Source organism: Palaemon carinicauda, chromosome 2, assembly GCF_036898095.1.
Source record: "Palaemon carinicauda isolate YSFRI2023 chromosome 2, ASM3689809v2, whole genome shotgun sequence".
NCBI classification, from domain to species: Eukaryota; Metazoa; Arthropoda; class Malacostraca; order Decapoda; family Palaemonidae; genus Palaemon; species Palaemon carinicauda.
Window position 1 is genome coordinate 111564843 of NC_090726.1, and position 12365 is coordinate 111577207.

The 12365-nt window shown below is 35.4% G+C and overlaps 3 protein-coding genes across 3 annotated transcripts in view; 2 read left to right on the forward strand and 1 right to left on the reverse strand.

The window, feature by feature from the left end:
* Nucleotides 1–3862: 3862 nt before the first annotated feature.
* LOC137619229 (zinc finger BED domain-containing protein 5-like) lies at nucleotides 3863–4708 on the forward strand. Its single transcript, XM_068349405.1, has one exon. It carries the CDS (start codon nucleotides 3863–3865, stop codon nucleotides 4706–4708), a length of 846 nt encoding a protein of 281 aa, XP_068205506.1.
* Nucleotides 4708–5541, forward strand: LOC137619240 (protein FAM200A-like). Its single transcript, XM_068349414.1, has one exon. The coding sequence runs from the start codon at nucleotides 4708–4710 to the stop codon at nucleotides 5539–5541; it is 834 nt and encodes a 277-aa protein (XP_068205515.1).
* A 4826-nt stretch (nucleotides 5542–10367) lies between these two features.
* Nucleotides 10368–12365, reverse strand: part of LOC137626440 (uncharacterized) — a 126102-nt gene continuing 124104 nt past the window's right edge. The window contains exon 3 of the mRNA XM_068357432.1: nucleotides 10368–11964. Coding sequence (XP_068213533.1) covers nucleotides 10731–11964 — 1234 coding nt within the window. The 3' untranslated portion in view covers nucleotides 10368–10730. The remainder of the gene's footprint in view (nucleotides 11965–12365) is intronic.

Sequence of the window (12365 nt, forward strand, 5' to 3'; positions counted from 1 at the left end):
TAATTATAGATATCCTCGTTTTCTTCTTGGGTTTTCTACCTCTCATTTCAAAATCCATCACTATCAATCTATGTTGTTTGACATATGCTTCCCCCAAAATCACTTGCAGTTCATCACATATTTTGTCAGCTTCTCTAATCAGGATATAACCTATTTTGCTTTCTACTCCTCCACTTTCATAGGTTATCAGGTATTTTTCCTGCTTCTGAAACCAGGTGTTCATACATGCCAATTTATTCTAAAGTTTATTTTAATTGAAAAAAAGCTAAATTGTGATGAGAGAAAACTTTATTATTGATATAATGTACATTATAAACTTTATTTAATACATTTTATTGCTATATTCTAATGAAAAAGGTAAATTTTATTGTATACGATATATCTCTACTAAAGCATAAGGTCAGCTGAAGAGAATGCCGTAGTTTTTCAAGCCTGATTCGTGGTATGAGCCAAGTGAGAGCCGGTGTAAAGAGCGAAAGAAGGGGAGCGATGTTCATACAAAAAGAGACAGGGTAGGAAATTAATGGCCTTCTTGACCTGTGAGGATATTTGGAGATTTGGGTGTAGGAGCGGGAGAATCTTGGAGTACAGGAACACGTTCAGAGTAGGGAAATTGTAGCTAGAATTTGTGATTTGTGGGTGAGAGGGCTTGGATACGGAACAGGGTACTAGTTAGACTGTAGATTTAACGAGTTAGGTCAACATAACTAAGATAAAGTTATGAAGTCCTGCATTTATACTTCAATCGCCACATTATCGAAGGTAATGTGGAGGTAAGAGCTGAAGTAAATATCTGTAGTCAGTGTTTGTGCCGGGTAGAATGATTACAGACATGCCATTGCCTTTTGTGTTTATTATAAAGTTTATTTTAATTACAAATACAAAATTGTGATGAGAGAAAACTTGATCTTTGTATTGCACTTACTAACTAAAATTAATACAATATATAGTATCAACTTTATTTCATACATTTTGTTGCCCCTTTTTGAGGAAAATGTAAAGTATATTGTTTATTATGAAGTTTATTTAAGATAAGTCGACTGCGTTCTGTTGATAGAAAACTTTATTATCATGCAATTCATTTGCTGGACGGACTAGGGTAAATGTCCAGGGATTGGTTAATATCCTTAGACTGTTGCAAATCCAGAACTTTTGCAATATCTGAACAGACACTCCTCTCTATTAATATATTAAATTGAGGGTTAAGTGTATTTGCATCTGGTACGTAAACTCTCCGAGTGATAGTTTTTTTTTGCAGAATATAGCTACACCAAGGCAAATCTGATCATTTCATTTTGAAATGAGTATATCTACCATCACCATTGATCCATACTTTGTCTTTGATACAGTAGTTCATCAACCTAGAATAAATACACCTGATAATTGTACTGACATTTTTTTTTTTTTATGGAACAACAGGCTCATCATTAACTGAAATTAGTCTGACTGGATACATCACTTAAAATGCTATTTGAATCATCTCGAGATTACATGCATTTTACAAAAGTATGGCACGTCAAAGACAACCTACTCCGTGTTAATTAGTAACAACATTAAGGCATGAGCAGACATCGCAATTGGAAGACCAACTCTTAAATACTACGTCCAAGCAATCGCCAGACTTCTGTTAATACCTTTAATCATTTGCTCATAGTCTGGTTAGGAGCGGAAATCAAAAGCCATTAAGCCTAGGGAATCGGTAGGAAAAACATTATTCAATATATTTCTATAGTGAAGTGAGGTTCTCGATCATTTGCCCATGAATATAAAGGAAATACTGAAAATATAGATTCTTAAATATCTGAAGACAGATTCTCTATTGTATCCCCTCAGCTTAATGTCAAGAAATCATCAAACATTTAACCCACTTAGCAAATGGGTAATTTACAGTAATTACAAAGCAAGGCCAATATTCAGAATCCATTGAAATATAGAAAAGAATCTCATGTGGTGAAAACTTGTTTATTGTAAAGGTACTGAATAATAAAGCTAATAAATTCGAGGTCAGCTAAGATTCATAGGGCTTTCATTAATTCAAGCACTGATGTACCACTGGGGAAAATCCTGCTGTTGTAATATGAAGTAAAAGTTTAAAAAAGGTTGAATGGCAAGATGGAAGACTTTTATGTTATTCTTTGTAATTTCTCTTGAATAGTTTAGACTTTAGTCTGTTTGGTAATCTCAGTATTGTCAGGTGTATGAGGACAAAGGAAAGTGTGGAAAGAATAGGCTAGAGACGATTCTCAACCAGTGTGCCACGGCACACTGGTGTGCCACGAGATTATTTGAAGTGTGCCACGAAATATAGTCATGGCACACCAGAAAATACGAAAAATGGGTATAGATTTTGGTTTCACATGAATGAAAAGTAACGCTTATTGATACTGACAATTATTTAAAATATAGCCTACTTTGCAGTTTACATAAGTAACTTTCAGCCATTTGAGTTCGTCATAATATTTATAATAATTCTACAATTAATAAAAGTTTAATATTATAAGTGGAGATGGCATTCGGTATTGTGATGGGCGTCGTTCTGTCTGGGATGTATGACGTGGTATTGCCTCATGCTTTCAAACCGTTTTTAGTATAGTTCCTTTTGTTTCAACCAAAATAGTTGCATTTTAATGTAGCACTGTGTCTACTTGTAATGAGTATATTGCTATGTTGTTATTGAATTTTGATCTTCAGGCTGCCCGTTGTTGCTATCATCTGCAATCGATGTTAGGAGTTTAATCACTTCCAAGTTTGATAATTGATATATGTATCATATACGTAATCATCGTAATGTAACCAGATTTGTGAGCTAAAAGAAGGACACTTCCCTCTTGTATATACCGTACATGTGTGTGTGTATGCATAAAGCACATACATAAATACATACATACATACATACACAATATATATATATATATATATATATATATATATATATATATATATATATATATATATATATATATATATATATATGGAATTATGAACACACACACACACATGCACACATATCTTTTGATATAATTATGAATACAATTTACATATCTTTGCCAATAGTTATTTAAATTTTACTTAAAATCATGTGCATGCCTTTTGTTCAGTCTTCGGTAGGTATATTTCTGTAAAAGAAATGCACATCATTTGAGACTCCTGTACTATTAAAAGCTTCACATATAAATAACGTTGGATGAATGTACATGTGAGGATGGATGGTCTATCAACCATTACATAACATCTCTCTCTCTCTCTCTCTCTCTCTCTCTCTCTCTCTCTCTCTCTCTCAGACACGCACACATACAATTCAGTAAATATTGGGGCACACTTATAAGAAAGCAGAACGTATTAGTAAGATTAAAAAAGTAAGGCATATGTACAATCAGTTAACTGATTTGTTCCGCTCAAAAGCAGAGCTCTGGTCACCTTGCCTACGCGTATCATACGTGTCTGAGTCTCGCTCTCATTGCATACTCTCGGTGTCTTGTTGTCAGTGTCGGTTGAGACAGTACTTGAGTGGTCATGGTAGTGCACTTCACCAATCACATTACTAGCCTTTTTGTTTCATTCAGTCTGTTGGGGTTTTATGATAATTCCCATTGACCAGTGTATTTGCAGGACAAGAGTACCATGTTTATTGATTTTAGTGCATTCCTTCACAATGGATAAATTTCTTATAAGAAAGGAGGCTAGTGGCAGCCGTGAGTCTGATAGTGAACAATCATTGAACCCAACAAACTCCAATGTAAAAAAGGCAAAAATTTGCCATTATTTAAATAGACAGTATAATGAGAGGTACTTGAAGTTCGGATTTTTTTGGTCTGGAGATGCTGCTTAACCAAATCCATTATGTGTAGTTTGCGGCGATAAAATGTCAAATGAATCCATGGTACCAAGTAAGTTAAAGAGACATCTCACTTCTAAACATTCATCTCTGCAGGATAAAAATATTGTATATTTTCAAAGGCTTTTAGATCAGCAGTCGAAGCAGCGCAATGTATTTGAGAAAACAATGACCGCATCAGAAAGGGCTCAGCTTGCTTCAATTGAAGTCGCAGAAATAATAGCATTAAAATCTAAATCTCAAACACTTGCTGAGTCAGTTATACTGCCCGCTTGCAAAAAGATTGTTAAATCCATGTTTGGTGAGAAAGCTGAAAAAGAAATTAGCAAAATCCCCTTATCAAATGATACAATACACAGAAGAATTTTAGATTTATCTGAAAATATTGAAAAAAAGGTTCAGAAAAAACTTCAGGATTCTACTTTTGCATTAACTGTTGATGAGTCCACGGATATAAGCAACACTAGTCACTTGCCTGCATTTGTACGTTTTATTGATGGCAGTGAAATAATCAATCAGTTTTTGTGTTGCAAAGGAATGTCAACTACTACTAGAGGTCAAGATATTTTTGATGTGATAACTGACTACCTTAGAGAAATGAATTTAACATGGAAATCTTGCGTAGGCATTTGCACTGATGGAGCCCCATGTATGACAGGCTGTATTAAAGGATTTGTATCTCTTGCAGAAAAAGAAAACCCAGATCTTATTCGTACTCATTGCTTTTTACACAGAGAAGTTCTTATTTCAAAAATATCACAAGAAGATTTAAAACTGGTGTTACACCAGCTAGTTGAAATAGTAAATTATATTAAAAGTAGGCCTTTGAACAACTATGCAAAGGAATGGACTCCCAGCATGTTAGATTACTAATGCATACCGAAGTTCGATGGCTATCGAAAGGTAAGGTATTAACTCGTGTTCATGAATTACACAAGGAATTAATCGTATTTTTCGACCAAGAAAAGCAGGGAAAATTCTGTGAGCATCTTCGTTGTGAACTTTGGATGTCTAAACTGGAATACCTAACAGAAATATTCAGTCAATTAAACAACACAAACAGTAGCATGCAAGGGAGAAATGAAAATATTCTGATCTCAACAGATAAGTTAGTTGCTCTAAAAAAGAAAATTATTATTTGGAAAAATAGAGCAAGCTCAGGTAATTTTGATGTGTTTCCTTCAATGCGTACCACTTGCATTAAAGAAATGATCCCTATTGTTGTTTCTCATCTGACAGCGCTTGATGAAAACATCGACCACTATTTTCCATCACTGAGCACAGAGAAGTATGATTGGATTCGAAATCCTTTCATGAATATTCCCTCTAATATTGGATTACAGTTGTGTGAAGAAGAGGAACTGGCCACCATTTCTAGTGACAGAGATCTAAAAATAAAACATTCTACTGTACCTATTGACTCATTTTGGATATCTGTTCAAGAGGAATATCCCACATTATCTAAAAAAGGTTTATCACTTTTGTTGCAATTTTCTACATCTTATTTATGTGAACTTGGCTTTTCAACTCTAAATAACATCAAAACTAAGAAGCGAGAGAGACTACGCTCAACTGAAGAAGAAATGAGGGTCTGCTTATCACACATTCGACCAAATATTGAGGAAGTCGCCAAAAAACACCAGGCACAAGTTTTCACACTAATCATCTTCACAATTTACTCTAAGAAAAACACTGAAATAAAGTAAGTTCATATTTAAAAGTGTTTTATTTCTTAAGTCTGTAGTTCCATCTAATATTTACAAGTATATATTCTCTTAATTTTTTCTCTTAAATTTTCCAAGTGTGCCGTGATATTATTATAAGATCCTAAGTGTGCCATTGGTAAAAAAAGGTTGAGAAACACTGCTAGACTATTCTGTGTATGAGTAAGCAAAGGAAAATTGAGCCATAACCAGAGAGATGGATCCAATTTACTACTGTATGGCCCGCCAAAAGGACCAATAACACTCTAGCAGTAGTATCTCAATGGGTGGGTGGTACCCTGGCCAACCTACTACCTTATGGCTAAGCAAAAGTTCAGCTTTAAGGGCATTGGGTAGCAACGTAATGGACTGTCCCTTACTTCTACAGTTAAACGGTGACTTTTAACTTTTATCCCCTATTGCCAGTCTTTGAAATTATTAGGCTAATTTCTTACTCGCATTTAAATTGAATAAAGTCACTTAGCCTATCTAAAAGGAAAACCTAAATTAATGTTGCTTTAAAAAAGAATAAATAGATACTCCCTCTCCTCCTTTCACTATTAGAGCTATATGATTAATTAAATATTATTACTTTAATTTTTTTTCCTATTATTACAGGAACTGCCACCTCCTGGAATACTGAAAAAAGTAAAAGTGTACCCAATTTAAAACATTTATCCAAGAAATTACGAATATACACTTGGACATCATGAGCTACACAGTAAAATATATCAATGGTGATTTGACGTCTCGGATTGTAAACATGTAACCTTTCAGATAATTTCCTTCTACCTTTCTGGTCTTAAGGGTAACTTTATATCAGATCTCTTTGTAAATAAACTAGTCATAACAGCCAGCCTTTCTGTACAAACTCTGACCAGTTAATTGGTGAAACTGCAGTGACTGAAGATGCCTGACACGGCCAACTCTCCCGACGAAATCACTGCTACTAAATCTGTCCGCCTGCCTCCTTTCACATTATACAACCCAGAGTCCTGGTTCTTTACAGACAAAACTATATTCAGGTCAAAGATCAGATTGTCGTCACAAAAAGCTGACATCGTACTCGAATTCCTACCTCACAAAAAGCTGACATCGTACTCGAATTCCTACCTCACGATGTCTTTGAACAAATAGCGAAGTGGTTAGCTGACCCAGACACTACCGTCACATACAAAACTCTGAAGGCCCAGCTAAGGTCATACCCTTAGTCTTCAGAGCCAGAAAATTTCTGGACAACGTAAGAATGGCAATAGGAGATCAATGGTCCTCACACATATACAAGCAAATCTGATGACTAGTAACAATACCTGCCACTGACACCCAACAAGAGATGATGTTGTACTTAATGCTCGAAGCCCTCCTGACAAAGTTACCATGAAAACATTATAGGTAATTTCCAATGCATTTGCGATGCTCCTCAATGATTTTCTGCAAATTAAAGATGAGGTTCACCTGTCTGCCGAACCCACTCAACTACCCACACACAACCTTCAAGTGATGAAGGGACAAAAGGCAAGCCAGATTCTCCTGCCACTCCCGTACACCACTCAAGGAACAAGTGTTTTGTCAAGAGAAAACAGCCTGACATGACAAAAGGCCTTATTTTATTTCACTGGAGATTCAGGAGTGAGGCTCTAAAGTGTGAGCAAAGGTGCATGCTGTCACAAAAAATGCAGCAGGGCTGCAGAAGTGGCCCAATCTATTAACAATCAACGACGGCCAGAATGATTGCCTCATACAGCAAAACGAGTCTGTCTTTTGCTGTCATTCTTTCAGCCACCCCAAATGAACGATTGAATCCAGCTCCCAACACTCTCTATGTGTACCATAAATGGCTACTTGCTAAAGATATATGGAACCAGAAACATGGAAGTAGCGTTCACCGGCAAACCATATAGTTGGTCATTCAGTACTACAGGAATCACCTTAGCATTACTCTGAGCCCCCATCACTCCAAGGGCTGCCACAAGGTCTGCACCGAGACCAGGAATCTGTCGCCTTTTTCAGGAATTTTCCAAAGTATTAAAGAATAACCTTCAGCATGATCTCATGTGCCTATCAGCACAGAGGGGCCACCAGTTTCAGACAGCCGGCTCCAGACAAACTAGGCCCTGCAAATCAGTTATTCCAGGATATGGAACAGGCAGAAATCTGCTAGAAAACCTCCAATCTGTGAGCATCTCCCTTCTACATGGTGTATAAAGGAGATGGCACAAGGCAACCATACGGGGATTACTTGCGACTTAACGTTCAAACAGTACCAGACTGGTAACCTGTACCTAACATTGCAGCCATAATTAACCAACTAGAAGGGGGAAAGAATATTCTCAAAATTTGATCAGGTAAAGGGGTATTATCAAATTTTGGTAGCAATCATTAGTCCCTTTGGGACATATACTTTTAATTAAAGCTGTTCTAGCCTTTGAAACATTACTTTCAGTTTAGATTTTGCTTCTTATGAACATACCGGTACTATGATGTAATATTTTATTATTCTATGTTGTAAATGAGGAACACACATTTTACTCAGGTTTGGTTATCTTGATCACAGTTGATACAAAATTGCGTGTGCACCTATCTATACTATTTCTGTACTGACAAGGTTTAGGTGCATAAGGTATCAACTCTCTTGAATATTTATTTTCAGGGGAAGAATATCTCCACTGACTTATATAATCTTAGCCATCTCAATATCTATTAATTCCCCTTCTGAGGATGTTCTGCTTTATTAAATCTCTTTTCATAGAGATTTTAACTTGACCTTTTTCTCTATCAGCTTATCTTCATTGTTGGATAATGTAACAGTATCCTGCACACTATTCATTGTGAAGTGATCTGTTATCTTAACTTTATTTTTTTTTTGTGGTGGTAGCATTTTCAAATAACCATTGGTCTTTTTCAAAGTCTAAAAGATATTTCTTTTGTTGGATACATGTACAATAAATATATTGTCTTCAAGTTTAAGTGCTGCTATCTACTTAATTGTTTCTAATATCGCATATCTTATTAAAGTTATATTGCCAAAAATGGAAACGAAATTAATTAAGGCTAGGTCTTGTCTAGATTTTCCATTTTTTAGTAAACTCATTTAGCTTTCTTGCACTGTATGAAGTGGCTTTATCGACTGACCATATGTCCGTCTCTGCCCTTAGTCATCATCGTTTGAGGTATTTCATACATTAATTAAACGTGGATTATTATTGCAGAACGGATGAAAATCTTTCTTGCAGGGTTTCTCATAACTTATTCCTAAATATATGTAAGGCTATTACTGCCTAAAGGTTTGTAAGTCCGTCCATATCTGATCCAGCTTTAGAAACAGAGCTTGGGATCAATTTTCCACCTCAATCGACCACGTCGGCTACTCTAAATTAACGGGTGAGGAGGCAAATTAACAAATGCATATCTTGAGTTGCCATAGGTTTTCATCTATAAAACGATTTATACCAGCAAGGAGGTAAAAACAAAAATCAGGCAGAGTTAATAAAGGTCCAGCCACAGTGTAGAACTGTAGATGCTCTGAAGTTATTCCTAGGACCGTGCAACAAAGTGCTGAGTCACAATATGGGGAGTCCGATATTGAATCAATCGAAGCAAAATACGTAAGAGATGGGAGACTTGATACATTTAATAGAAAATTTGAGATAAGATTTGAAATGACCTCTCCTGAAAGTATATTTCTTCACTCGTAGTAACATAAGCTCATTTAAAAATCTAACCTACCTATATAATCATCTACAAATTTCAATAAGAAGTCATCGAAGGAAGAATAATTTACTAATAGCAATGCATATTTAACACTGCTTATCTGAAATTAACTCTTTTTCATTTAAGAATTGGCCGATACTTTCCACCAACTATTGAAATATAGATGCTCATTACTTTTATCATATAGGTTTACAGGCAGAGAATACCATCGTTTCTTGTGTTGTTCTCAACAACAGAGCATTCTGTCATTTCTTGTTTGGTCTTCTCTGAAATTGATGTCTGTGGTGAACTTTCATCTGACCATATTTTGATAAGAATCTCATTTGCAAAGGCCACACCTTACACTATCATAGCACTACATGCCAAAGGTGCTAGCTAACCAACAATTTTGTTAACCATCCCTGCACAATCAAAAAAGAATCACTTCTTCTCTATTACGTGTCCTATGACAAGAAATATATATCCTTTTATTGATGCAAATTAAATGGCAAGAGGACCCACTGCAAAAAAAACATCATTTTACACTTCAAAAAGTGTGTGAACACCTACAAATAAGTTAGCTACTAAAGGAAAATATAATCTATACTGCCAGCAAATGTTTCATGGTTAAATATCTCTTCTACTGCAACGTTTTATTGTATTTTCTAAATATTGTCCATTCGAGGGCTGTGGGTTTACCACAAGGGGGCCAGGAAATATATCATCAGCAGCAAACTGCTTAGAGACTAGAAATTAAGATGTTGAAAAAAAAAAAAACATAGTTCCTATAAAGCTACAAAAAAGGTACAGAGAAAATTAAATTTAAAATAAACATACTCTTGTGGTATGAGCTTTTATAAATACAAAATACTTAAGGGAACTCTACCAGGGAATATCTTGACTGTTTGAAGTAGGTTATTAAGAAGATTATCATATCTTATATACCATGAAAATCATAACAAAATAATCAAATAATACGGATAACTTAAATAATACGGATAACTCTCGTTATTGCATTTTGGAGAGCTTTTTAACATATCGTAATTATATCTTTCTTGGCTGTCATAAAAAGCAGTAACCATTTTAATACCTTTAGTGTTTTCAACTAATGTGATTGTAAGAAAACTGAAGTTTACAAAATACTACTTTATTTACATTTTATACTGTAAGGGCTTATAGATATAAAATAAAAAAGTGGCAACTTAGTAAAAAGTTGCAATTATTTCATAATTTATATGTAAAGACAATAAATTCAATTAATAAATAACTGAATTCAATATAGACTAAGGTTTACAAAGTGATACTATAATACTGTTACATACATATAATGCATAATAAAGATTTGTACATAATCTGCTTCATAGAGCAAGAGGTAGGGGCACTCTGTGTTACCAGCAGTGCCGGTAGTGGGAAACCATTTGGGATCCATATATTTTAAGCATGCCCAAAGAAAGTGTTACATAGTAGCCTACTATGCAAGGGGATATGAATATACACCAGTATTAGTTAGGAGAATGAATAGATTTCCTGAGCCAGTCCATAATACCTTGGGCATATGTAGTGGCAGTTTCTTTTGAAAGCTTTTGTGTGTAATAATCAAGGGAATAACAGAAGCGACCCCGGAAAGTCTGAAGTGTATGCTGACACAGAGTAGGCATAAAATGGCAGGAGACTGAGCGCAGTACTTTAGTTGCTTCAACGGCCTCGCCCACACCAGGAAAGGTTGTGTGCAAATTTCCCATATTTGTCACAGTGTAATGATTATCATTAGCAGAAGGCAATCCTAACCATGCCAACCATGAATTGTGCCTTATGAGAATAATCAGGCGCTCACTCATAGGCTGTAATTTCAAAGGTCTCTGTTCTTCAACTAACATATCCTGAAGTCTCTTGTTTATATCCCTTGCATATTCCCAAAAGGAATGCAAATCACTTCTTTTTGTAGGGAAACTGATATCTATCAAGGAAATATGGCATCCCAGGGTATTTGGTTGCAGCTCTTGTGGCCAGTAACGCCTCATATTAATGGCTTGCTGTGAACAAAGAGAGGTTTCGTCTAAGTCTTCATTGCGGCTAATCATCATCTCATACATTGAGAGGTTTGCTGCAGCAGTGAAGGCTGAATTCAAAGTCACTCCTTCCATTTTACATCGACTGATTAGCTTCTTTGTAGTGACTTCATCAAACTCATGCTGGAGTATATGAGTGGCTGCTGGAATGGCAGCAGGCATTTTGAACAGACTTGTAAAGTTTCTCACTGAAATACCAAAAGTTAATATCGCTGTAAACAAACGTTTAAAGAACACATTCATGAAAAACCACAAAGTATGTATTTGATCACCAAGTGCATCTTGTAACGGCACAGCAAATGTTCCTTCTTCTTTCATGTCAATTTCTTTACCCATTGCAAGATCATTTAGGACCTTGAGAAAAACTTTACAAAACTTCATATTAGATGTGCCATCACTAGCGTTGTGGTGGAAACCAAATATACAAACATACTTGTGTGTAAAATCTTTATCATCTTTGCTATTGCCACTTTTTGGGAGTGTTACAAATCGTGCAAACCACAAGGGTCCTTCTTCGAGATTATAAGGACGCTGAAGAAGGGACTCGACAGACGCTTCAATGTTATCCGTAACAAGTTCCTCCACATCCAGAGTTGATTGAGGAGACTCTTTCCACCAGAGCTCTTTACCACGGCGACTCATCCTCATCCGCAAGTTGGGCATTTTCCTTTGGAAGAGAAATGAAGTACACAAAAACTTATCATAATATTATATCAGATTTTCATAAGAAATATTTGATGCTACAGGAAAGTTTTATTTTTGATCTTGTAAGTGCTTTAACAATGAAAGTGACAATCAATCTCCAAATTACTCTACTTTTATTTGGAAGTCATATTCAAATTAGAGACTGGACATTTCTCAGGCAAAAAAAAAAAAAAAAAAAAAAAAAAAAAAAAAAAAAAAAAAAAAAAAAAAAAAAAAAAAAAATCCTTCAATATCAACGTTATTAAATATAAAATCTGTGAATTAACACAACGTCTTTGCTGGTTAAAACTGGTCACCGAGTATGCCCCGAGTTGTTCATTTGTCTTATGTTCCGTAAAATGATATGAAGGCTGTGAAGAAAAT